The following is a 24,906-nucleotide window of genomic DNA, read 5'->3' on the forward strand; positions in this document are numbered from 1 at the left end:
GTGTAAAGAATGCATAATGAGTACCTTTGACAACCTTTCCTCTGGGATGGGTTCACGCCCAAATCTTATAGAGTTGTAGCTTGTAGTCTACTAGTTAACAATTCTAAGTTATGCACTTCTCATAAGTTTGAATTTCTTGGAGGGCCGGTATTGCCAAGTGGTCCTTTGTGAAGTAGTACTACGGAAGGGTAATGGATTTGACAATTTACTGTAACAGATTGGGATTAACATGAAAAGAGCATCCCATTTGTTTGAAGGTTTGTCCCATGTGTTGTGTTTCCATGCATGTATGTCTCTTCATGTGATTATTGCATAATAGTTTGAGGACTGTGTTTTAGTGGAGGTTCATGTTTGAATCCCATGGTCGATGTAATTGTTGTTGCATTGGCTATAAAGCCTTGGTTCACACTTCTTACAGTATGAATTTTGGGAGAGTTGGTAACACCAAGTGGTCCTACATTAGTTATTAGGGACTTACTAAATTGAAGATGACTAGATTGAAAGTTTTTCAAAGGTTTAACTAAATTAGAAGCAGTAGCAAATCCCATTCTCAATAAAAAGAATGAACATCATAAGGATTCATAAGGTTCACCTTAGTTTTAGAGATTAAGGTGACGGTTTTAGATTGGAAATTGAGCAATGTTAAATGGAATAAAAAGGTCAAAGATCAAACAATAGAGCAAAATGTCATCCTTGTGATAATTTTCATTAAATATTTTATAGGATACTAATCAAGATGCAACCATAATATAGCTCGAGACTAGGGGTAACCAGGCACATTAGAGGCAAGAAACCATTGCACTCTTAGCAATATGAATGAATTTCATAAGCATTTATATTGTCCATCATAGTTTTGGTGATTAAGGTGGCGGTTTTAGGGTGAAAATTGAACAATAAAATTCTAGACATTAGTTCAAACCTAAAGACATAAAAATGTCAAATCTTGTACAACAAAGCAAACATAACATTCTTTTCATGATTTTCATTGAATGTTTTATGGCATACAAATCAAGTTGCAACCATAACTATTGAGGTTCAAGAGTAATATCCCAAGGCAAGAAGCCAATTTGGTGGCACTTTTTTTTCTGACTTCTTATCCCCATTTTTTTTAAACTTTTGGCTTTTATTTTCGCTTCTATGTCCTTCCAATCTAATTCCTTGCTAATCGGGTACAGAGCAAAGCTGATGAAGGAAATAGGAGACATGAATGAGAAAAAGGATTGTTCAGAATTTTTAAAAACTAATGCAAATTGGAAAATAATCCTTAATCCTTAGAATGGATTAATAAATATGGAGGGCATTGTTAGATGAAGTGGTATTTATATTGATAAAAAAAATTAGAATGAAAAAACCTAAAATAGTGGAGAACTTGTCCTTTTTTAGTACTATTTTGATCGATGCGATGAAGTCATTAATAACAGTTGTTGTTGGATTCTTATGGCTTTCTTTCATTTTCTTTTCTTTTATCAAACAGCCACTCACATGGTATATTTCCTGTGACATGGTCTTATAAGTTGTGAATCAAAATAATGTTGTGAATGTTTCTCTTAGAATATTGGAAGTTTCTTGAGGCCATAAGGACGAGATTGTCTCTAAGTGATTTGATTAAGGCGTGCTGTGGTGGGGCCTATGAAGTAGATCTATTGACATAAGCTACGAGATGGACATAACACAAATATTATAACTTGAAAATCTTGAAACTATAAATTATAACACCCTTTGGACACACACACACACACACACACACACACATATATATATATATATATATCCCTCTTATAGTTTAGTGTGTTCTATAGGCAGTAATGAAGTGCTGAAGATTTCATGCAAGTGGTGATTCTGTTTTGAGAAAAATGATAGACAAGATGCGACAAATGGAATTTTTTGTGGTAATAAATTCATTTTCTGTTGTATTGGGAAATTTTCATGCTACAATAATTATGCTAGATTTTGGTTAATGAAACTTTTAAGTTCAACCTGAAATGCTGAGCTTCAGATGAATCAACCAAAGATAGCTTGCATTTACCCTGGCTTTAGTTCACAATTTTCTTGCGATGCTGATCTAAAAACTCTGATTCATGAACTTCATCTTCATATTTGTGGCATTGGCCTCCTCTAAATCACACTATACATGCATAACGTGAAATTTTTGGAAGTCTACATAAAATTTCAACCCTAATCTTATTTTATAAAAACTATCCAAACTTTTAATCCTTGCACTACCGTTTAGAAATTTCCTTTTGAATTGTATGCATTAAATAGTTTGTTTTCCTAGGGTTATGGCATCTTGAATTTGGCTGAAATTTGATATCTCGTGGTTTCTTTTGGGCTCTAGCGGCGTCTAGAGATTTGGGAGAGATAGATCCTCCTCTCGAATAGAGGGTCAATTGTATCTTATTATTTTTTTCGGTTAGTTTGTGTTCTTGCAATAAAATTCCTGTTTTTCTCTGATTTTCCGTTGGATTTGTGGAAATTTCTAGCTGTTTTTCTGAGATGGATAAGATTTACTTGAAATCTTCAAGTGTTTCCTATCATCATTCTAAATCAACTTTGATTTCAAGTCAAATGAAGTTTAGTGCAATTATTGATCAAATTTCAAGCTTAGAGCATAATTCTTAGTCCCTCCAATATGTTGTGATTATAATGTTATACATTCACCTACCACATTCTTAAGTGATAGTTCATAAGTTTCACTTTGCTTCTAACCAAACAGCCTCCAAGCAAAGATCTAAGCCTTCTTTGAGTGGCTACTTCTTAGCTCGCATCCTCTACATGATGCCCAAACATACATACTCAGCTCATCTCTTCCTATTCTCATTCAGTCATACTCCCCATATTATGACTTTATTTTAAGTGACCTTCAAAGCTTGCCCTATTTTAAGCTGATGAAGTTAGGGTTAGTCAAGAATTAAAATATTATTAATGAATTTCCAATATGATGAAGGTAAGGGGAAGCAAAGCATGCGAATTGACTCTTTAAACCTCACTAAGACCTCAACTTTGAACACCTCCACTCCCCTCTCTCCTCTCCCCTACCCTCATAACAATAACCTGATTGACTCTGTCATTGAGAACTCAAATCATCAGCTTTCTCAACATTTTCTCCACCAAACACCAAATTTGGATTGCACTTCAACAGAAGAGAAAACCATCTTCATTATTACAATGACATGTAAAACTATAAAACAAAAAGGATGAAATCTAGTTCCATATCAACAATCTTTTAATTAAGAACAAGGCTGAAGAGTACCATTGTAACTTATTGAGAACTTTTGCGCCTTGAGAATGTACAATCTTCAACCTAACACTATTAAATTTGTAGTATTTGGTGCAAGAATAGAAGTTTTATTTTTATTTTTTTCTAAATTACAGGCAAGAGAATCAAGGTCAACTTTTTGACAAGGAGAAGATGGTGCTTGAGATGATCCTCTTGCATACCATCCAGTTATAGAAGCTAATTGGGCAAGTAGTTGCTCTTAATCGATTAATTTTATAATTGGGGGACAAGTGCAGTCCCTTCTCTCAAGCACTGTAGAAGCTAAGCCATTTAATTGGGGACCCTAGCCTATAATAAGGACTTCAACATACAAAAAAAAAATGCTTACTCGCCTGTCCTTAGCGGCCCTTCTTTTGAAGGTCTCCACCTCTTTCTAGGAGTTCATGTGTTGCATGCAAGAAAATGAGGTATTATGGATCTAATTCAATTCAGCAAGTGTCCAACCACTCCAAGGGATCGAGCCCAGCCCTACGCAACACCCAAAAAAAAATGCATCATTCTCATTGTTGACTACTTCAATAAATTGATTGAAGCTAAGTCCTTATCAAAGACAAATTTTGTCATCACTTGATGCTTCATCTAAATAGACATCAAATGTTGATATAAGCATCCTTTGATCAACATGATTACAATTGCCTTATATTATCAAATAAGAACCTGCAAGTTTTCAATCAACAAAAGGGCATCCACTTCAAAGTTATTCTGGTACACAACCCAAAGACTAAAAACCAAGTTGAGATGTTAAACTGATGTAGAACTAGATGCGTATGTAAATATCCAATGTTGAAATTAAACGCCTTTAGAACAACAATAATTATTCTAACTTTTAGCAATTTAAACAGAGATTAAATACAATAAGAGGGGTGATGTAGCTTAGGTCAAATTACATGATAATCATTTAGGATCATAACATTAACCAATTCAATCAAGCTTAGCATAACATGGAGGATTTTCAAAGTAGATCCCTAAATTAACATTTAGACTAGTCACTATTTGGATCCACTCACTCACACTCTTAATAAGTCAGCTTACGGAGAAAATTTGCACAATCTTATGATGCCACAATTGAGAAGGATCGAGAAGGAATAAAGTTTGAGAGAGAGTTCACTTTCATTGAAACTCAGAAGAGAGTGGACGGCAAAATACGGAGAGCTGAAATTTCTGGACAGAAAATGGGGATCTTCCGAACAGCAGGACAGCGAGGGAGACTTTCTGAAATTTTTGGACAGTAATCTGGAATCTCCCGGAATGCAGGGCAGCAAAAAGAGGAATGGCTGAAATCTCTGGACAGCAACTTGAACTGCTCTTGGACAGCAAATTGGGTGAACGAGAGAGGTGGGACAGCAGCCTTTAAGTTGACAAAATTCTGTAGGAGTCAATGTCCAGGAGGAGGAAGTTGAGTGGTCGGCCAAGGCTAAGTAAATAGGGTTGTTTTGGTTCAGATTTTGGTTGTGGACTAGGAGGGATTCAATTCAAATTTATGCAATTAAATTCAGATTTGATGATGGAGATAATTAGGGAACTTGATTTTAATTTCCCTAAAATGAAAGAGAGAAAGAGGGAATAAGGGGAAGGGGGCGACCAATTGGCTCCTTAATTGGAGTTCCCAATTGGGAATGAAGCAATTAAAGAGAGAGGGAGAGGGAGCCGGCCAAAAGGAGGGAAAAAGAAAAGGAGTCCTCATATGTAGAATGTGGCCATATACGTTGAATGTGTTCACATACATATAATGCATCCACATACGTTGAATGTGGATTTAAAATCAAATCCTATTTAATTTCAGATTTGCAATAATTGGGGGGCTTTCCTAAAATAAGTTATATCATTTAGGAAAGAAGATGAGGGTTCGTTAACCTCTATTTAAGTAAACCCAAGATCATCCGCGACATCAGACCCTCAAATCTAGCTTGTGATAAAGACTATTCTACCACCATAATGGTAATTCTTCATGGCACAAAAGTGAGGGGATAAATATAAACAAAATTACACTAGACCAATTTAGTAGCCCTAATTAAGCCAAACGACAACATCAGATTCCCATCTACCCAATTAAAATGGATAAACATGGTACCAATGATTATGAAAACGTGATCCAATGATTATGATACATCAATCAAGTTGGCAAGGTTGCAGCCTCAAAAAATATGATTGCCATGGCAAAAGCAAGACGTAATATTTAGGCTAAGCTAAGTGTTTCCAAAGCATTAAGTGCACTCAAGATTATAGTTGCCAATGCACGAGATGCTTGCCCAAGAGAAGAGGTGCTTTAAAAAAGATATTATCATACAATTCATAAATTTAATTTAATTGAGAGATATTAATGATAATTGGGTAAAATATATTATTTTTAAGTTTCATATCATTTTTCAAAAAGGCATGCTAAATAGATTATTTTTAAACAAGAATAATTAAATATTTTAAGTTAAAAGTTTATTCATTTAATATTATTAATTTTATCTTTGTAATAATCCATGCTCTCTTCAACATTTCTAATTTGTAACCCCCATCTCTTACTCTATTTTCTTAGGCTCGCCTTTCATCTTTAAGATTTACTACTCTAAATTTAACTCTTGCACCTATATTTGATCCACTTGTTTTCAAAGGCACATGATACTCATTTCGCATCATCAAGTGTCAAGTTATCAACATTAAAAAATTAACTCGTTTTGAACATTTGAAGCATTAACATTCATCTCCCAATCAAGGGCCAAGGCAAGGCACTTACCTCACTTCTTTACACCTTAAGGCATGGTGTTTGCATAGGGATACCTTAATAATAATATCCGCTTGTGAGTCATGTAAGCTGAGATGGTCTCATATTGTCTCATCTGAGCACATAGAAAATCATCCAACTCAATGTTGAATTGGCCTAATAATAGCAAATTGAGGACCAAAAACATGAAAATTGGTGGATTTCAAAGATCCTAAGCTTATCTCTCCTAATTGTGGCCTTCAATAAGTGCGCTTGCCTGGGAATAGAGGATGGATCCCTTGTCTCAGAAATCAAACCATTGGGTGTATGCCAAGAAGGGTTAAGTGGGTACATACCTTATCACAAACTTAGCAAAAATCCACAATATCATACATCTTGTCAAGTTCATTTTCCTTCTACTGTAACTTTTCTCTATTTCTCCCTCCTTGCCACTTAACTATCTCTCCTTACACTCTTACTACTCTATAAAAATCTTTTCTTATTAATTTTCTTGGCTCAGACATCTTTCTTGACCTTAAAAGATCTCAAGCAATTATAAGGCCATGAATGATGAGCTATATATAGTTGCAACAACTGCAAAGTCACCACTTTTCTGCATGTAGACGTCCTCAAACAAGGAAGAACCATCAGCTTATTCTCACCAACAGACCCAACCATCTGATTTGTGACATAAATTGATACATAATCATGTGCCATGTTGCACCATGAACTAAACTTATGGCTGTTCTATTGTATACTCCATTGCTAGAGATAAATTCAATACCAGAGGGAGAGTGAAATCACATGTGCATAGTTCCTCAAGTACATATTTGTACTCCTCTACAAACAATATTAGAGCACTTTGACAAGAAACTTTTCAAATGGCAATGAATCAATAAATGAGATAATGGACATACATAGTGTGAAGATACACGTTTTCCTCCATTTAATCTTAAACCACTCTATAAATGAACCCTTAAAACTCTCCTTGCCTCAAAGGCAAATCTAGACTAAGGCTTCGTTTGGGGTGGCTTTCTTACTGTTTCTTAAAACAGCATTTTAGTAAAAAAAATTTAACTTTTGTACAAGAAAGCTGCTTTAAGAAGCAGTAAGAAAGCCGTCGTCACAAACGAAGCATAAGAGACAGCAAGCACCTGCCACCTGCAGCTCTAAAATATTTTATGTCGCTGTGTCATTTATAAACAAAATAATGTTCCGTCAAAATTTTGTTATTCTACTAAGTCTTTATGCTATTCCTCCTCTGAAACCTTCAATAAAATGCACCTACTTGTCAAAGGTCATGTTGGTTGACATTCTACAATGCACCCTATACCAAGTTTCAAGTAGCACGGTATTGATACTTACGAGTAAAATAGAGGAAAGTGCGTATAAAGTGAAAAGGAATTCCACAGAACTTTGCACAATTGCCTAAAATTAATTCTAGAGATGTTATTCTGACCTGAACAGAGTAAGTGTGAAAAGCAACATAAGATAATGGGTACTTCCAAATTGGCTCTGGAAGATCATTTCTGATCCTGAAATAACCAGCAACTAACATCATTAAAACCTGGGGGAAAAAAAGGAAAAACAGAAGTGATATGTTAGATGAATTATACAACTATTATCTAATAAAAATATTAAATTAGATTGAAAGAACCAAAGAAGATACCCAGAATGCAACTTACATGAAGAAACACCAAGGTTAAGAGGCATGAAAAAACCTCAAACCAGATGCAGGCAACAACCATTATTAACCCTTCATTTGCCAAGAGGCACATGAAGATGTTGAGGACAAAGTACACCAACAGATTGAACTCATTCCGGAGCCCGCCCAAAAAATAGAAGACTAAAGTGGAGGAAATCGAGATGAGGAAAATGAAAGGAATGCTGGCAAGGAAGTGCCCAAGCAGGAAAACCATCGCACCAGAATGTTGATTTGACTGCTCATGTGTGAATATCTGCAATAAAAGAAGCCATGTGTATGATATACCAGTTTCAAGACTGAAGAAAATAATAGAAATGATATTCTGGCTGAAATCCTTGACCGAAGTTTTGACCAAAATTGGGAACCATAAATTCTAGTTCTAAATGCTACATACATTTAAAGAATATAAATGAAAGGTAATTTCCCATAAATTCTCAAGAAATAATTTGTTCTCAAATGTCTCATCAACATACAGATTTCCAAGGAAAAAAAAGAAATCTTCTTAAGCTCAAGTAAGCAAAACTATTTCATGTATAGACTTGTTACTCTTCATTGTCAATTTGTCAGAACGTAATTGAGAAAATTCAAAGTGGTGGAACCTGAGGCAGGAAAATGGTAACACAAAAAGTTGATTAACTTGCTTAAAAGAAATCTCTGAGAACTAGATTTGCGGCTTAATACATGCAGTAAAAAATACTAAATTGACATAAAATACCTGTGATAAGCCAGCCAAGATGATAAGCAATTAACCTTATCTCATGGCAGCACAATGCCACTTCCTCTGCTCACTACAGTATCGTTTTCTGCTTCTCATCCTTATCGTGGACTCAAAACTGCTGCTTTCATCTTAACCAATAGTTGCAAACTAACTCTGCACATTTACAAAATATATTCCTATGTAACTATTTATATTGCCGGCTCCACGTAGTGAGATAAAATCTAGATATTGTTGTTGTAACTATATATATAAAGTGTAATACAGTAAAGGAACTGTGAATGCAATGTGAAACTTCATATCTTCTCTCTATTTTTAGTTTCTATTTACTCTTCCATGAATGCAACTAGCTTGCATTTCTTGACTGCATATAAGAGAGTAATGATCGTCAAGGATAATAGGGGTAATATTGGTGCGGATTGCAATTTTGATGGCTTGATAAGAACTAATAAGGAGGCAATCCCTTGAGGATGTATAGTATGATATCTTCGGAATCAATGTGGGGATCATCGGCTGCAATGTTGTTCACCAAAGATTTAACGTTGGAGAGGTAATGAATCATAGTAAGGGTCTTTCATGATGATGTGATGAAATTCGTTCTTAAGTTGAGTTACACTAGAACAATTCATGGGTTGGAGACATTTCTCAAAAGTGGACCAGATTTCATAAGAGGTGTGTAGATTGACAATGTAGGGAAGCATTGAAGGAGATATAGTGGAGAATAGGGCTGAAGAAAAATTCTGATTAAGTAGTTGTCAGGTATTCTAGTTGAATTGGGAGTAACATCACCAGCAGGAGAGAGATTGTGTTTGAGTGGACAAGCCTAAGAACTAATGAGAAAGTCATCAAAAACGTTGGCAGCAAACATTTTGTGATCTAAAGTTTCCAAACAAGGTTATTATCATTGTTAAGTTGAATGTTAACAATGTGTTTGATCTTAGACATTAGAAATTTGAGAGAAGGTATGACGGTGTCAGCCATGGTGCAGGAGTTTGAGGCTGCTGGAATATGAGTAGAAGAGCTCCTAGAATCTCCCATGCAAAATAACAGAAGATGAAATAATGAGATTAACCTTCACGCTTTGATGCCATGAAGAAATGTAAGCTAGTTGCATTCATAGAAGAGTAAATAGAAACTAAAAACAGAAAGAAGACAAAAAGTTCTGCATTGCATTCATAGTTCCTTCCCTGTTACACTTAGTATATATAGTTACATAGGAATATATTCTGTAAATGAACAGAGTTAGTTAGCAGCTGATGGTTGATATGGAAGTAGCAATTTTGAGTCCAGCTGCTACAGTGAGAGGAGGAAATGGCGTGTGCTACCAGGCGATAAGGTTAACTGCTTATCAAGTCAGCTGGCATATCATAGGTGTTTAACACCAACAATTATACAGCAGAACTAAACAAACATTTACCTTGATTTCATTTATATGGGTTGGCAGTCCAGCAATACTTAGTAGTGAAATGAATGAAACAAAGACAAATATTGCCGAGACCCTGACCTGTAGAGAACACAAAAGAGATAAGTCATAATCTTTGCTTCAACACAAAAGAGATAAGCGAAGATTTGCCATAAACTCAATAAATGATCCTATTCTATCATGTTTCATACTCCAATGACGATAAAAGGTTGGACGACGGAAAAGGCTACATATGTATTTCCCAATTCCCATGAACCAAATATTAGTTCTATTAAAGTGCCAGAGAAACTTGTTAAATATGGTGTTGCCAGGTAGGGGAATAAATAGCAGCATAGAAGCCCACTAAATACTAAAATATAACATATATTTAACTTTTCTTGGAAAATCAAAAGCAAAGACATGGAGAAATTCATGCTCACGAGGATTAATATACTGAAAAAAGATATGACAAATGCTTGAGGCTTCATCATTGTGGAGTATAAAAAGGGGATTAATTAATATGGTTTTCTTTGCTATTTGTACCCATGGTATCCAAGTCATAATTAACAATAGATAAATTAATGCTTCAAGTAAAGCTCCTACTAATTGATACAAAGAGTGCAACTCTAGCTTCAAACAACTTAAAAATATGACTTTCAACAGCATTAATGAGCACAGACAAGAAGACGTATTTTGCATTATGACATTTAATGTAGTAATAAACATAACAAAGAAGTATATGACCTTTAAAAACTTTGAAAAGAACCAATCTGCTTACCATTACAGATGACAGTGAGTGACCAATGTTGGAAAACACTGTACCAATTGAAAGTGTGAGCAAAATGTACAGTAGAAGCCGAATCCAGAAATACTTCCACTCTCTGGACATAGTTAATAAAGACCTCCACATTAACACGGCAATTCGTATCACATCACTTGGCCTTCCCTTACTTTTCAGACGAGGGCCTTCCTGCAGCATATGAACCTAGGATTAGAAAAGCACAGATATGTTGTATCTGCACCTTACATTTGTAAAGCTTATTTATGCAACATAAATCATACATGCATATATATATATATATATATATATATAATTTATTTATTATTTATTTATATTTATATGATATAAGCTAAGAATACACATTTATAAAAATTAATAAGGCAGAAGTCTTTTGAAGATGATCCTGAGGCCAAATTGATAGAAGGTGGTGCAGGCTAAAGACTAGCTTTGTCTTATAAGCATTTAACCCTCTTCCCCATCACATACAAAAATCTGAAATCCAACAAATGTACTGGTTTTTATAGGCAACCTGCGTCAACTAAATTGGATCAGCTTTCCCTTAGATAACTCCTGTTAAAGATTGCACTAGATATTGGCCACCTTCCTATCTAAGGCCTCGTTTGATTAGGCTTAATTTCTCCGATTTCAGTTTCAAGAAGTCGAAATCAGTTACTTTTAAATGTTTGGAAGAACAACATTTATATAATTCCTTTTCACGTAACTCCTTTTTTTTGTCGGTTTCAAACTCAGTTTCTAAAAATAAAATGTCCAAATTACCCCCACCCAAGTACACGTCTGCCACTTTTTCTTTTGGAGAGGCGTCTACAGAAATTAATATTCAAGTAAAGCTAAAATTACTTTTCAAATATTAATATTCAAACAATAAACAAATTTGTGTATAAGTTTACAATTAATTCAATAAAAACAATTTTTTATTTTTGGCTTATTGCAAAATTAGAAAATTAATGATTTTCATAATTTTTATTGTGCATTTGTATTATTGACTATCTTTTTTATTCTCAATATTCAAAGTATAAATTTTTAATTTAAAAAAAAAATTAATTACATATTCTTAAATTTGAGAGATGAATAATTTAATCTTTTATAACAATTAATATATGCTTTCAGATTTTAATAAGCACTTAAAAAATATTACTCAAACAACATTTCATTATTGAAACTCTGTTTTAGTAAACCCCTTTTTCTCAACATCTGTTTCTAAAACTTCATTTTAAATAAGCAACAACGCAATTAAATATAACATACTCCAAATGCTTCAGTTTGATTACAGCTATTTGACTCATTAAACTTAGCTGGTTGAGCATTCGAGTCACCAAATTTCTAAATTGAGCTTTCAAGTTCGTAATTGCAAAATCTGTAAACCAATCAACCAACATAATAATCAAAACAAATTCACCTTCTCTGTAAGTCTCAGTATCATGGATTCAACAGCAGTAGAATCCGCTGAAGATTTATATGTTGCTTCAAGTGTTCGAATTGCAACAGCTGTATCCATGTTAACGGATGAGAAATCCCCATTGTCATCCTGTTACAGAAACTTTTCTACATATAAATCAAATAACAAGAAGTACAAGGAATGAATCGAATCCTGTCCAAAAATACAAATAGAGATAACAAAATAAATACCTGCAAATTTTTACACATGGCAATGATCCTGTCAAAATCCGTATTAATTGCACGCAGAAAGTGATCCGAAGGGCTTTGCATGATTGGACAAGGAAATCCAGCATTGGAGAAATGCTGCATAAAAAATGTGAAGTTATGCTCCATTCTAGCAAAATTTGAGCAGAAAAAAGAAACTTATTCAATATCTGAAGGGAAAAGGTGAAAGTCAAATGTCGGTGGAAGATTCTCAGGATTTGTAATATCAACTGAACAGTAAATAAAATATATTAGTATATACGACTGAAAAGGAAATCTAGCATCAGTTAAGCAACACCACCAAGCAATCCAGATATGCCTCCAATTCAAAAGAAAGATGCCGACATGCCACAGCATGAGACTTAAAATACTTTCGAAAACTATTAGGAATCTGACACCAATATCAATTGGGGAGCCTGAGGATGGAGATGATGGTGGAGGGAGAGAAGGCGGTGATCAGGGGAGATGCAGAATATCCAATGTCATGGTTTCTCTCAAAACCATGGTGAGGACCATATAGGAGGTGGAGTTGTTGAGCTTCGAAGGGATCAGGTTTGAAGAGAGGGAGACATCCCACTTTAAGTACAGCAGCTCAGTGAGGTCTTTCAACCACCTCTAGGATTGCCACCACCGAGAGAGCAGGAGCATGTCATTACCTTGAGGGAGGAGGTTTCGCCAATCAGTGTCAGGCATTACCAATACCCTCAAATCTAGAATGATGAGATCGAGAAGTTGATCGGGGAGATGTTGGAGGCAGGGATCATCAGGCTGAGTATGAGTTCTTTTTCTAGTCCAATCCTACTAGTCAAGAAGAATGATGGGAGCTGGAGATTATGTGTGAACTATCGGGCCCTGAACAAGGAGAATGTGCTAAATAAATTTCCTATTTCAGTGATAGAGGAGTTGTTGGATGAGCTATGCGGGGCGGTGGTGCTCACAAAGATGGATCTAAAGGCCGAGTACCATCTGATTAAGATGAGAGAGATGGATGTCCCGAAGAATGCTTTCTGGACACATGAGGGACACTACAAGTTCTTGGTGATGTCATTTGATCTCACAAACGCCCCTGCTACATTCCAGTCCCTCATGAACAAGGTGTTATGACCATACCCCAGGAGATTTGTACTATTTTTTATGGCATCCTGGTGTACAGCCGATCGAACGAGTAGCATTTGCGGGTGGTACTGGAGTTGTTACAGGAGCATCAGGTGCATGCCAACTTGAAGAAGTGTTGCTTTGCATAGCCTAGTGTGGAGTAATTGAGGCATGTGGTATCTCAAGAAGGGGTGGCCACTAATTAGGCCAAGATTGAAGTTATGTTGAAATGGCCGCTACCTAGGACTATGAAGGAGCAGAGGGGTTTCCTAGGGTTGAACAGATAGTACATGAGTTTTGTGAGGGGATACAACACTATAGCTTGGCCATTGACTGAGCAGCTGAAGAATGATAGTTTTATGTGGGGAGAAGCAACTACCCAGGCCTTTAAGAGACTGAAGTGGGTAATAACCATGATACTGGTTTGGCCCTACCAGACTTTAGCCAAGTTTTAATGATGGAGACTGATGCATCAAGGTATAGATTAGGGGCAGAGCTTATGCAGAATCACAAGTCCATTTCCTAGTTCAATCAGGTGTTGACAGTCAGGGCAAGGTTGAAGTTAGTCTATGAGAGGGAATTGATGGTCATAATGTTAGCCATTCAGAAGAGGCGGCCTTACTTGTTGGGCCAACATTTCATTGTCAGGACGGACCAAAGGAGCTTGAAGTACTTGTTAGAGCAAATGACAGTGACCAAGGAGCATCAAAGGTGGATGTCGAAGCTATTGAGATATGATTTTGAGATCCATTACAGGTCAGGGTTAGAGAACTAGGAAGCTGACGTCTTGTCCATATGCATGGGGGAGCTCCAAGAGTTAGCCATTTCGGTACCATTGATGTTGGATTGGAGAGCTATTGAGGAGGAGAGTGTTCAGGACGAGGAACTGAAGAAGATTAGGGCAAATCTGTGAAGGGATGAGCAACTAACCTAGTTATTCACTAGAGGAAGATTGTTGTACTAGAAGAGATTTGTGTTGTCATAGACTTCAATCCATATTTCTCACATTCTACAGGAGTTTCACGGGAGCGGTTGGGGGTCATTTAGGGGAGCAAAAGACATATAGGAGGTTGGTGGCATAATTGTATTGGAAGGGGATGCATAAGTATGTGACGGCGATGATGGATAGATATGAGATGTGCCAGAAGAGCAAATACATGATCATGGCTCCGGGACGGTTACTGTAACCTCTAGCTCTTATGGGTAGTGTGGGAGGAGATCACCATGAATTTTATAGATGGGCTACCCAAATCTAAAGGGTTTACAATGATTTTGGTGGTGATGGACAAATTGAGCAAGTATGATTTTTTCATTCCCCTATGACATTTGCACACGATAGTGAAAATCGCACCAACATTCATCAAAGAGGTAATCAAATTGCATGGGATAACAGAGTCTATATTGTCCAACTGAGATAAGGTGTTTCTCAGTCACTTTTTAAGATAGCCACTCAAGCTGCAGGGGGCAATACTGAAGAGGAGCACCGCTTACTACCCATAGACAGAGGGGATAAACAGGAGCTTTGAGATGTACCTACGATGTTTTGCATCAAGACACCTCGGCTATGGGCCACTGGCATGGGCAGAGTACTGCTATGATACTTCATATCATTCAACTACAAAGATGACTCCTTTCAAAGTATTGTATAGAAAAGATTTGACTCACTTGGTACACTTTGGGCAGAGTAACACATCAGTCTCGTCAATAGAGCAGTACTTGGAGAAGAGGGATAAGGTGTTGGCTAACAAAGGCATTTGTTGAGGACTCAGCAGATCATGAAGCGGACGGATGGACGCAAGAAGGACATCTAGTTTGAGAAAAGGGATATAGTATACTTGAAGCTGTTGCGACCCAGGACCCCGAGGTTGAGATTTTGATGATGCCAAATAATGTTGCCTAAACTACTTTTTATTGAATATCATTTAATGTTTGCTATTGTCCGTGAGTACTAACATTTCAGGAAGATCACAAGCCACTCAGGACAACGGGAAGACTCAAGACTAGTTGGATTAGGAGTATGAGTCGGACAATGTATTTTGTTATTTATTTTATTTTTTATTTTTTTGAGTCTGGCCACAAACTACAGGTAAGCTGAGCAATCATGCACACACACAGGGGGAGAGGGTTTTTTAAAAGTAAAAAATATAGTTTTTCATTATCTGGTAATCGTACTGTATGAATTTATTTCGTACTGTACAATCTACTATTATAACACATGTTATGTAAACACATCGTACTGTACGAATACGATCGTACGGTACGATCTGTTTCAAATCCAAAACCCTAGCCGTCATGATAAGTTAAGTATGATATTTTGCGTCGTTCGTACTGTACGACGACGTTCATACGGTACGATCTATTTTAAATACATACTTAATTTAACCTGTGATTAGTGCAAGAAATCAAGGCTTAATTACAAATTGAAAATCGTACTGTACGAAACCCTTCATACAACACGATGAACAGAGACGAATTCTGATCGTCCCGGAGATCGTCCTGAACGATCCTGTGTTTTTTATCTCATCGTACTGTACGACTACGATCGTACCATACGATGAACAGAGACGATATTTGATCGTCCCGGAATTCGTCCTGGACGATGCCTTGATTTTCATTATTCGTACGGTACTATGTAAATTGTACCATACGATGAACAGAAACGACATTTGATCGTCCCGACTATCGTCCTGTACGAGTAGTGTGTTGTGAATCGTACCGTACGATATATTATCGTACTGTACGTTTAGCTTTTGAACTATTCGTACACCTTTGTACCAGGATGAAGCTAGTTTGTACATATCGTAATGTACGACCAATAATCGTACTGTACGATTGTAACGGCTACTTTTGAAATCTCAGGGATTTCCCGTTTTTATGTGTAAAACTTGTCATATTTTGAGAGAGAGAGACAGAAGAGGAAAACGTGAGTAGAGAGAAAATCATAGGGAGAACTCTTGAGAAGTTTGAGGGGTTGAGAGAGGAAGGAGAAGGTGAGCTTGGTAAGGGAGAAGAGGTGTGAGGGAGATCACACGATTGCTCCGATCTTGCTGCAACTTGCTCCTCCTGTGGCCCGGGGAAGAACTTGTGAGAGGCTTTCTAAGGGGGAGACTCGTCTACGTCCGTTGACCTCGAAGGTACTCTGCCTTCTCCATGAGGGAGAAAAACGAGAAGGTTCTCTGCTTTCACCAGGAGGGTGAAAATAGCGCTTGGCACTCCGCCACGCCGGGTTGGTGAAAGGGAGTATTGTAAGGGCTTCTCCGCCTTGCCGAGAGGGGCAAAAGGAGAGCTATTTGTTGGTAGTGAAATTCCCGGAGCGGAGGACTCCGAGGAGTGGACGTAGATTATGGTTTGACCGAACCACTATAAAAATCTCGGTGTGCTTTTTCCTTACTGTTTTTCTTTTTGCGTGCATTTTTATTTCATAATATTTTCTTGGAAAAATTGTGAAAGAAAAAGATTTTATTGTTGCCCGTTGCCTTAGAAGTTGTTTTAAATTTTCATGTTAAAAATTTAAAAACACCAAAAAATTAGAACTCCTACTTAGGTTTTAATTATTGCAATAAAATTTTCATAATTCAACCCCACCCCCAATCTCTTGTCCATCTAGTAATTTCAGAAGCTTCGTCCCTACAAATAAAGATATTGGAGAGGATTGGAGGAATGATTTATCATTGAAGTTACCTACGATCACTACTATACACCTAGTGCACCACGTGTCACAGATGAGGAGAGTTATCGGGGATCATGTATCTAGTTCAGAGTTACCTGTGACACTAACAAAGAATGTGGAGGTGATGTCAGAACCACTGGAATTGAAAGGAGTGTGGCAGGGAGAGGGAGGGTGCTGATAAAATGGGATAACCTACCCAACTATGACGCCACAGAAGAGCAATACGAGAGGGCAGCAGTTTCCGTCTTTCCACCTTGAGGACAAGGTGGGGAGGATGGCATTGATATATCAGTCCCTCCTGGACCGGTAGTAGAAGGGTTGATCCAACATGGACTGGCCAAGGTATATGCCAGGCGGACTAGGCTCGACGGACAAGGGGGAATTCCGCCCCTTTGAATTGGGCCCAGGGAGCAGATTTTGAATGTGGAGGGGTTGGGTCTAAGAGGGAAAAGCAAGGGGATGTTTTAGGATATATATATATATATATATATTAGGGTTTTTTTTTTCTTTATGCTTGTGTTTGCTAAAATTAAAGTTTCTTAGATTGTGAGAACTCTACCCAACAGCTAGGGTTTTGAGAGAGCCAGATCTTCCTTTACAATTGAAGTTCAAATTGTATAATGTTGTTTTCTTTCATATTTCTTGCAATAAAAAGATTCGTGGTGTGATTTTCTTCCCAATTTTCCATTACAATTCATTGATTTGGCTAAAAGTGCATCTACTTCATAACAAATTGATTTTTTCCCCAATTTCTCATTACGGTTCGCTGATTTAGTTGAGAGTGCATTTACTTCCTAACAGAATCTCAAGTTCTTAACAAGTTGTCGATTTATATCTAATATGCTATTCGCATGCAGATAGCTTCAAATTAAATTTAGAAAATTGGAGAGGAAAAAAGCTTAATTTTATTATACAAAACTATCCATATTTATATATTCATACAAGATACCTTAATAATGAAATAATTACAGAATAATGCATAATTGTCCTAATATAATCCTTTCTAAATCAGTCATCCAAATATATAAGGAGATCGATGTGATCTAAGCGAGCCTCCCATGGATCCTCATGCTGACCATAGGATCAAGAGCCAAGGATGGTTGAGATGAGTGGGACGGTATTTTACACTCCCTCTCAAGCTGAGAAATATAGATCTGTCATTCACAGCTTAATAATCAATCCCAGAAAGGTAGAGTTATATTAAGAGGAGCATCAATGAAGGCTGCGTTAGTTATAGATATAATAACTCCAAGAAGGGAAGGCTAACAATGAAGGCACGGCAATAGAAAGAAAAAAATTTGTTTTTAGGATTGCGGCAAACTTCAGAGACAGTAGTAGAAAAAATGTCTCAAGAAGTTTAGCACTCAGCATGCAGATCTCCTCCCGCCACATCAATCCAGCCTTCAGCCCAATGCAAATCAGTCGTCCAACTCCATCCAAACAGACTCCTGTTCGATCGGCCCCATAGAGCACGCAAGGCCTCTGATCTCTCTAATCTGATCTAAGTAGTGCAGGTCTAGCACTCTTCCTTGTCCTGGCCCTAGACTTGCACGAGAGGGAACTCTCAGCTCTCAAATCGTATGGAGGAAGCTTTCGCTCGACTCTGCTCGGGTCCGCCCCAAACGCACGTAAGAGGAGCCCTCTTTCACGATCTCTTCTCAGTATTGGACGCACAAGGAAGCAGAAGGAACAATGTCCTCAGAATTCAGGCAATGAAGGCCGATAGAGGGAACTAGTATTCCTCAAAATTCAGGCAATGAAGGCCAGTGGTGGGAACCAGTATTCCTCATAATTCTGACAATGAAGGTCGGTGGTGGGAACCTATATTCCTCAAAATTTCAATAATAAAGGCCAGTGGCGGGAACCTGGAGAACTAGCAAGCATCAACTCCTTCAGGGTAGGATAAAGTGCATTTAATCTCTTTGTAGCCAGCAAGCGTCAACTCCTTCAGCCTCGTGGACCACACCTTGGGTTTCTTAGGATTTTTTTGCTTAAACTTCTTCACCACCTCTTCCCCCTTCTCCTATCCCGCTCCTCCATCTCCCTCGGCTCCGCTATCGCCCTCATCCTCATCGAAAGCAGCCGTAATGACTGGTGGCCTCAATTCAAAGGCGACAGAAACAATGGATTCAATGGCGCGGTAGAGTTCTTGAGCTTTCTGCTCAACCGATGCAAATACCTTGGGGTGCTTGACAAGGGAGATTCCATTTGACAGATGATCCCCGACGGTGGAGATGACCGGCTAATCTTGGCGACGGTGGCGCTTGTCGTAGTTACCTTCTACTATTTGTGGTTGGATGTAGCGGCGGAAGACTCGCAGGAATGGTCTTTGCTGGAATCGGCAGTGCAGTGGGAGCCTATGGCGATGTCCATGCCGGTAAGATTTGACGCAGATGCGGAGGACACGAGAAATTTTGGGGGCCATAGGAATGAGACGAAAGTTGTCAATATGCACGCAACTGCTTCATCCAGACACATGGTTTCTCATCTTGTTCAATTGCACGATCTCTTATCCAGCTGCAAGCTCTTTCTTGACTCCTCTCGGTTCCGCCCAAAACAAACGTGAGAGGAGGCTACAACATGCGGCAAGCTTTAGGGACGCACGATCTTGCTTGGTTCCGCCCCAAACACTAGCGCAAAATCTTTTGGTCGAACCCCTCTCTCGTCCCATTCAATCGCACGCACGTGAGAGGGGTTCACGAGATGTTTGTCTCTCTCAATCGAACGCAGAGACCGCGGGATGAAGCACTCTCCCTCCTCTCGATTGGACGTACGTAGGGAAGGCTGGGCCTTCCCTTCAAAAAGCTCGGCAGAAAAAATACTCAAAATTTTGGCCAACGCAAATCTAATATCATGTTAAATTCAGGAAAGTGGAGAGGGAAAAGATTAATTTTATTATACAAAACTATCCACATTTATATATCTATACAATATATCTTAATAAAGAAATAATTAAAGAATAATGCATAACTGTCATAATATAATCCTTCCTAAATCAACCACCCAAATATGGAAGGAAATTGATATGATCCAGGTGAGCCTCCTATGGATCCTCATGTTGGTCATAGGAGCAAGAACCAAGGGACGGCTAGAATGAATGGGACGGTATTTGACACTAAGCATCAACTTTTTCTCAAAATTATTTTTTTTTTCAAATTTGATGATGCAAGATGATTTACCTGCAAACAAGCCAATGTTTCTCCAAAAAATAATGTATTCCCATTGGAAAGTAAGCATATTCTGTCAAAGAGACCAAAAACTTCTGTGCTGCTTTGGTACATTGTAAAAATGAGAGTACATCCTGTGCTGGCAAGTTTCTTCAGTGTGACCATCAAAAGTAGCGCAGATACACTATTAAGGAGAAAGTAAGAACTGAATTAATTAAATGGGACAAAGCAGTTACCAAAGAACAACTAAAGGATAATTAACTTCAAATTTTGAATCAGAAAATAACCTATCCAGATGATAAAGTGGTTCATCAATGAATAAAACGTGGGGCCTTGTTACAAGCTCCCTAGCAATACTGACACGCCTCCTCTCACCACAAGGAAGATGCTTCATAAAACAGTGACCACCAATGAGTTTATCTGCATAATCCCCTAGAGACATTGCTGATATTGCATCTTCTACTAGAACCTTTTTCTGAGATAAGGAACCAGGAAGTTGTAGAAGGGCAGAATAGTATAAAAACTCACTGACAGTGAGAGATTCTATCAACACATCTTTCCGATCAACATACCCCTGAAAACATGTAATTAGTCCACTACAATAATTGTATTTTACTTCTCAAAAACTATGTGTGCATGATCTTTTATTCAGATTATGAAAGTGGATGGCTTCACTTTAAATTTATTTATTTAGTTTTGGCCTGAAACTGCTTACCAGGAAAATTTCTTGATAGAAAGAGAAACAATAAAGAAGCATGAGGAGAATTTCTTGATAGAAACTGTTGGAGAAGGAAATGGGACTTCTCTTAACGTTACTTCAACCTTTTTTAGGTGGAAATATTACTTATGAGAGGATCAACAGTGAAAAGGTAAAACTTCACATTTAAATTTTCTAGGTTCTGATATTTTTTTTATGAGAAGTGACCATTTTAACCAGAGAAGCAAGCTTGCACAACATCTGTGATGGAGCATGCAACTGAAAATGCATAGGAGACAAAATAAATATCAGAGACTTGATATGGCATATTTTACTATAAGAAAAACAAATCTCTTAAAGTAAGAAACACATAGAACATATAAATAGAACTTATGAAGTGTTACAGATAAGAAATCAGTTGTTAAGAAAATTGTGTGAAGTGCAACATACCATAGTGGCTATAATAGTATAAACAAATTCAATTACACACCATCAAGGACAAGTTATGCTCATAACTACTTTATCAAATTAATAGTTAAAGAATTACCTGAGAAAAAAAATATGGCAAAAAGCTAATCAGACAGAAAACTCACATAAGAACCATAAGGCATTGGAGATTTCACCCCATTCGCAAAAACTTCACCATACAGCCTTGCTGGAGGACGTAATCTACCTGCAAAGCCACAATGCCAAAACAGAATTCAGTATTGCAGTCACAAATGGGAGAAATTATTCTGTGCGGAGGCCGGACGCAGCTCTACATCCGGAGATGAATCAGGTGCAGCCACGTCAGCGGTACCGAGCAGTACCGAGCCGCGGTACCAAGTGAAGGGGTGAGGTGGCGCATTCTGGTTGGTCTCCGAAGAGCATTAAGCGTCCACACGGAATAATTTTTCCACAAATGGAAGAGACAAAACATGAAACATAGCTCCTTCATAAGAATTCTTTAAAGAGAAGCTCTATTTAAAAAATAATAATAATAATTCAAACACAGCCCATCTAGATTACTACTTTGCATTATGTTTGCCTCCCTTTTAAGTTTACATCCAGCAGACAAGTTGGAGATATGTTTGTTTTTTATTTTTTTAAAAGATAGAATGCTTTTCTTTTTTCTTTTTTTCTTTTTGTTCCTTGAATTTGCATGGATTATCAAATATTGTGTTCAAGGCCTTCAGCCATGTTAATTTTACAATTCATTCTGAAAAAATAAGTTGTGATTCATAACATAGCTCTGAAAACTTTCTATGGGCACCCGAAATACTGATTTGTGCCCTTTGCAATGTTAACTGGCTTCATGGATATAAATGTGCTGCTTAATTAAAACTCACATAAATAAACCACAATAGCATGTTCTATTTATTATACTAAAATGAAACTTCATTATTCATATAAACAAAACCTGCGATCGCCCTTAGCAGTGTTGACTTTCCAGATCTGGCAGGTCCCATAATAACCGTAAGCGTCCCTGGGAAAGCATAACCATTTGAACTCTTGATCACCTTGTCAGAATACTTCCTCTTTTCCTTTATGGTAACACAAAGATCCTTCCAAACAAGTGATGCCCCAGCAATCTTTCTTTCAACAACTGATGAAGAAGCCTCCAGTGCTGATGGAGATGGCAATGACACACTGTTAACCTTCGAAAGGGTTGGAGAGGCTGTAGTGGTTGCAACATGGATGGAGTCTTCCCCCTCAATGTGGGGATCAATCTCCACATCATCCCACTCAGGCGAGTCCTCAAAGGAAATTGGCTTTCTTAGAGCACCTGGTTTCCTCAAATAGAAAAAGGTCCCTGAAGGTGCTTTGTTTATCGGACTGCTTGCTGAAGAAGAGGAAGATCTATAGTTATCAGAGTAGGACTGTATTTCTTCCATTGCTACTATTTTACTTCCTCTATTTCCAAATTAAGACACTATAAACAGCCATGACTACAAACTTGTATACAAAACTACATCTTCTGCAGTGAGACAACTTTTGTAAACACAGATCTATTGTGATTAAGAAGTTCCCAAAGATAGCAATCCTTTACCGCCATATCTGCCTCCAACCATCCTTCAAACATAAAAGAAAGTGTAAGACAGACAAAACTATATAAATTCTTCACAAACAATTTAAAGAGGGAAGAAAGAAGTGCTTATGAATACAAAATTAGAGCACTGATTATGCATTGACTTAAGCTTCCTAATCTGACATATTGCATGAATTGAAGACAAACAATAAAGTATTACCTTACAAGATGAATCAATCATCAAATTAACAAAAAAAGGGTGAAACAAAAATTAATTTTTTTACACTGAATGAACAAATGTTGACACAAAACCAGTCTCACCATCACCAGCATTACCATTCACACAAAAATATATTAATATTCAAATTGCAAGAAGATGGCTGGCATTGTCAGAAGAACTTCCAGAAAAAGAAAAAAAAAGGTGGGGGTGGGCAAAAACAAACACGTGAGTCAATAGTAATAAACCACATCACAAAATTCCAAAACTTGCCGGGTCACGAAGAGCTAACCACTCCCCCCATGAAAATTTCATTGCAGGCTTGCAGCGAGATTAATGAATCATAACACGTGTTCAAAACATTCACTTTGCAAGCTTCAAAATCTCAAAACCTAAAAACCCCGGCATTGACCTGAACAACAAAAAGGAAAGGCAATAGAGAATGAAAAAAGAACACTCACAAAGCTCCAGTGGCTCAGACAACACAGTCTCCTTCTAAAACTAGTCATAAACGATCCTAAAGTAGGAGAAAACAAACCACTTACCTCTCTCAAAACCTCAAATCATCTCGAAAGAGTTGGGAGAAAGGAACTCCCATGGCACCAAAAATGCCTCCTTTCCTTCAACCAAAGCTGTAAAAGACCAAAGCGGCGGAAGTAAAATGCCCGCGCGGTAAAAACGAGACAGGCAGACACTTCCCTCGAGTCCAGCGGACACAGAAAGCAAATTTCAACTGCAAAGCGGAAGAGAGAGAAAATCCTGCGGCCATTCCAATATCTTCCCGGTGTCGCCATTCGAGTTTTCGTTGTTCTGGAGTCACCATTTAACTAAAGAACGTATGGATAAAAGAATGGGTTGTGGTGGCTATTACCGAAATTGAACTATGTAGTTAGCTGCGGTGTTGTTTAGTTAAAATGGTAGAAAGGAGTATTTGAACTCTCCTTCTCATGAATTGTTTCTAAAAGAAGTTGCTGGTGGGCCATTGTCTAAAAGAGCTAGTGGCTTCTCTCTAAATAATAATAATAATAATAATAATAATAAGAGGAATAGTTGAAAATTTTTCAACAAGGAGATTAGAGGTGTCAATTTTTGACACGATCTGAAACTAAATCCGGAAAATTTTGAGTTTGGGTCAACCCGTTTGTGAAACGAGTCAGGTTCGGGTTTAGATATTCGACCCGTTTGAAAAAATGGGTCGGGTTTGGGTTGACCCGGAAACCTGCGGGTCGACCCGATTCGACCCGTGAAATTCAATTTCCCGCCTCACCCATCTGTCAGCCTGTCACCATGTCTCGTCGCCCTCCGGTCTACAGTGTCAAGCGTCCAATCTGTGTCTCCGTCGCGTCGTTTTGTCATGTCATCATCCCGCGTCAGGCGTCCCCTGAGCTGTCTGCCGCATCCGTCGCTCCGATCTGCCGCACCGCGAGACGTCTGCTCCGTCGCACTGGCAGGCGATCACTGCAGGAAATGGGCTCTCCGAACTCCGCCTTCTCGACCAGTCAATGTTGGGTGCTGGCCTCGCCGTCGTCGCGCTCAAGGCATCAACCCATTGGATGGTATGTTCGCAAGCGCATCCCGGATCTCAGTTCGCTGTTCGCAAGAGCGTCTGACGGTCTGTTCGCAAGCGCATCCCGGGTTCACGCGCGGGTCGGGTCGGGTCAACCCATAACCCGTGCGGGTCGGGTACGGGTTAGGTTTCCTGACCCATTTGTGAAAACGGGTCGGGTTAGGGTCAACCCGTTTGAGCCGGGTCAATCCGAGTTCGACCCGAACCCGACCCGCGAATTTGTTTTGACACCCCTAAAGGAGATTATCAAG

General features: G+C 38.1%; 1 protein-coding gene across 1 annotated transcript; it reads right to left on the minus strand.

Annotated features, from left to right (window-relative positions):
- Window positions 1-3,617: 3,617 nt before the first annotated feature.
- Window positions 3,618-23,845, minus strand: LOC110113674 (ABC transporter G family member 3). Its single transcript, XM_020846342.2, has 12 exons — window positions 23,634-23,845; window positions 22,263-22,915; window positions 21,457-21,536; window positions 20,454-20,740; window positions 20,179-20,350; window positions 12,220-12,333; window positions 11,990-12,118; window positions 10,570-10,761; window positions 9,807-9,893; window positions 7,655-7,927; window positions 7,429-7,536; window positions 3,618-3,745 (listed from the first exon to the last, which is right to left on the minus strand). Exons 2-12 carry the CDS (start codon window positions 22,735-22,737, stop codon window positions 3,701-3,703), a joined length of 1,962 nt encoding a protein of 653 aa, XP_020702001.1. The 5' UTR covers window positions 22,738-22,915; window positions 23,634-23,845; the 3' UTR covers window positions 3,618-3,700.
- Window positions 23,846-24,906: the final 1,061 nt, after the last annotated feature.

Source organism: Dendrobium catenatum, unplaced genomic scaffold (assembly GCF_001605985.2).
Source record: "Dendrobium catenatum unplaced genomic scaffold, ASM160598v2 fragScaff_scaffold_624, whole genome shotgun sequence".
Classification (NCBI taxonomy): Eukaryota; Viridiplantae; Streptophyta; class Magnoliopsida; order Asparagales; family Orchidaceae; genus Dendrobium; species Dendrobium catenatum.

What these genes read in the sequence shown, in the direction of transcription:
- LOC110113674 (XM_020846342.2), bottom strand. Translation starts at nt 22,737, where the DNA reads ATGGAAGAAATACAGTCCTACTCTGATAACTATAGATCTTCCTCTTCT. An exon ending in ACTGCTAAGGGCGATCGCAG is followed by an intron (nt 21,537 to 22,262) that starts GTTTTGTTTATA and finishes GTGGCTTTGCAG; the next exon opens with GTAGATTACGTCCTCCAGCA. An exon ending in CCATGTGTAAAAATTTGCAG is followed by an intron (nt 12,119 to 12,219) that starts GTATTTATTTTG and finishes TTTCTGTAACAG; the next exon opens with GATGACAATGGGGATTTCTC.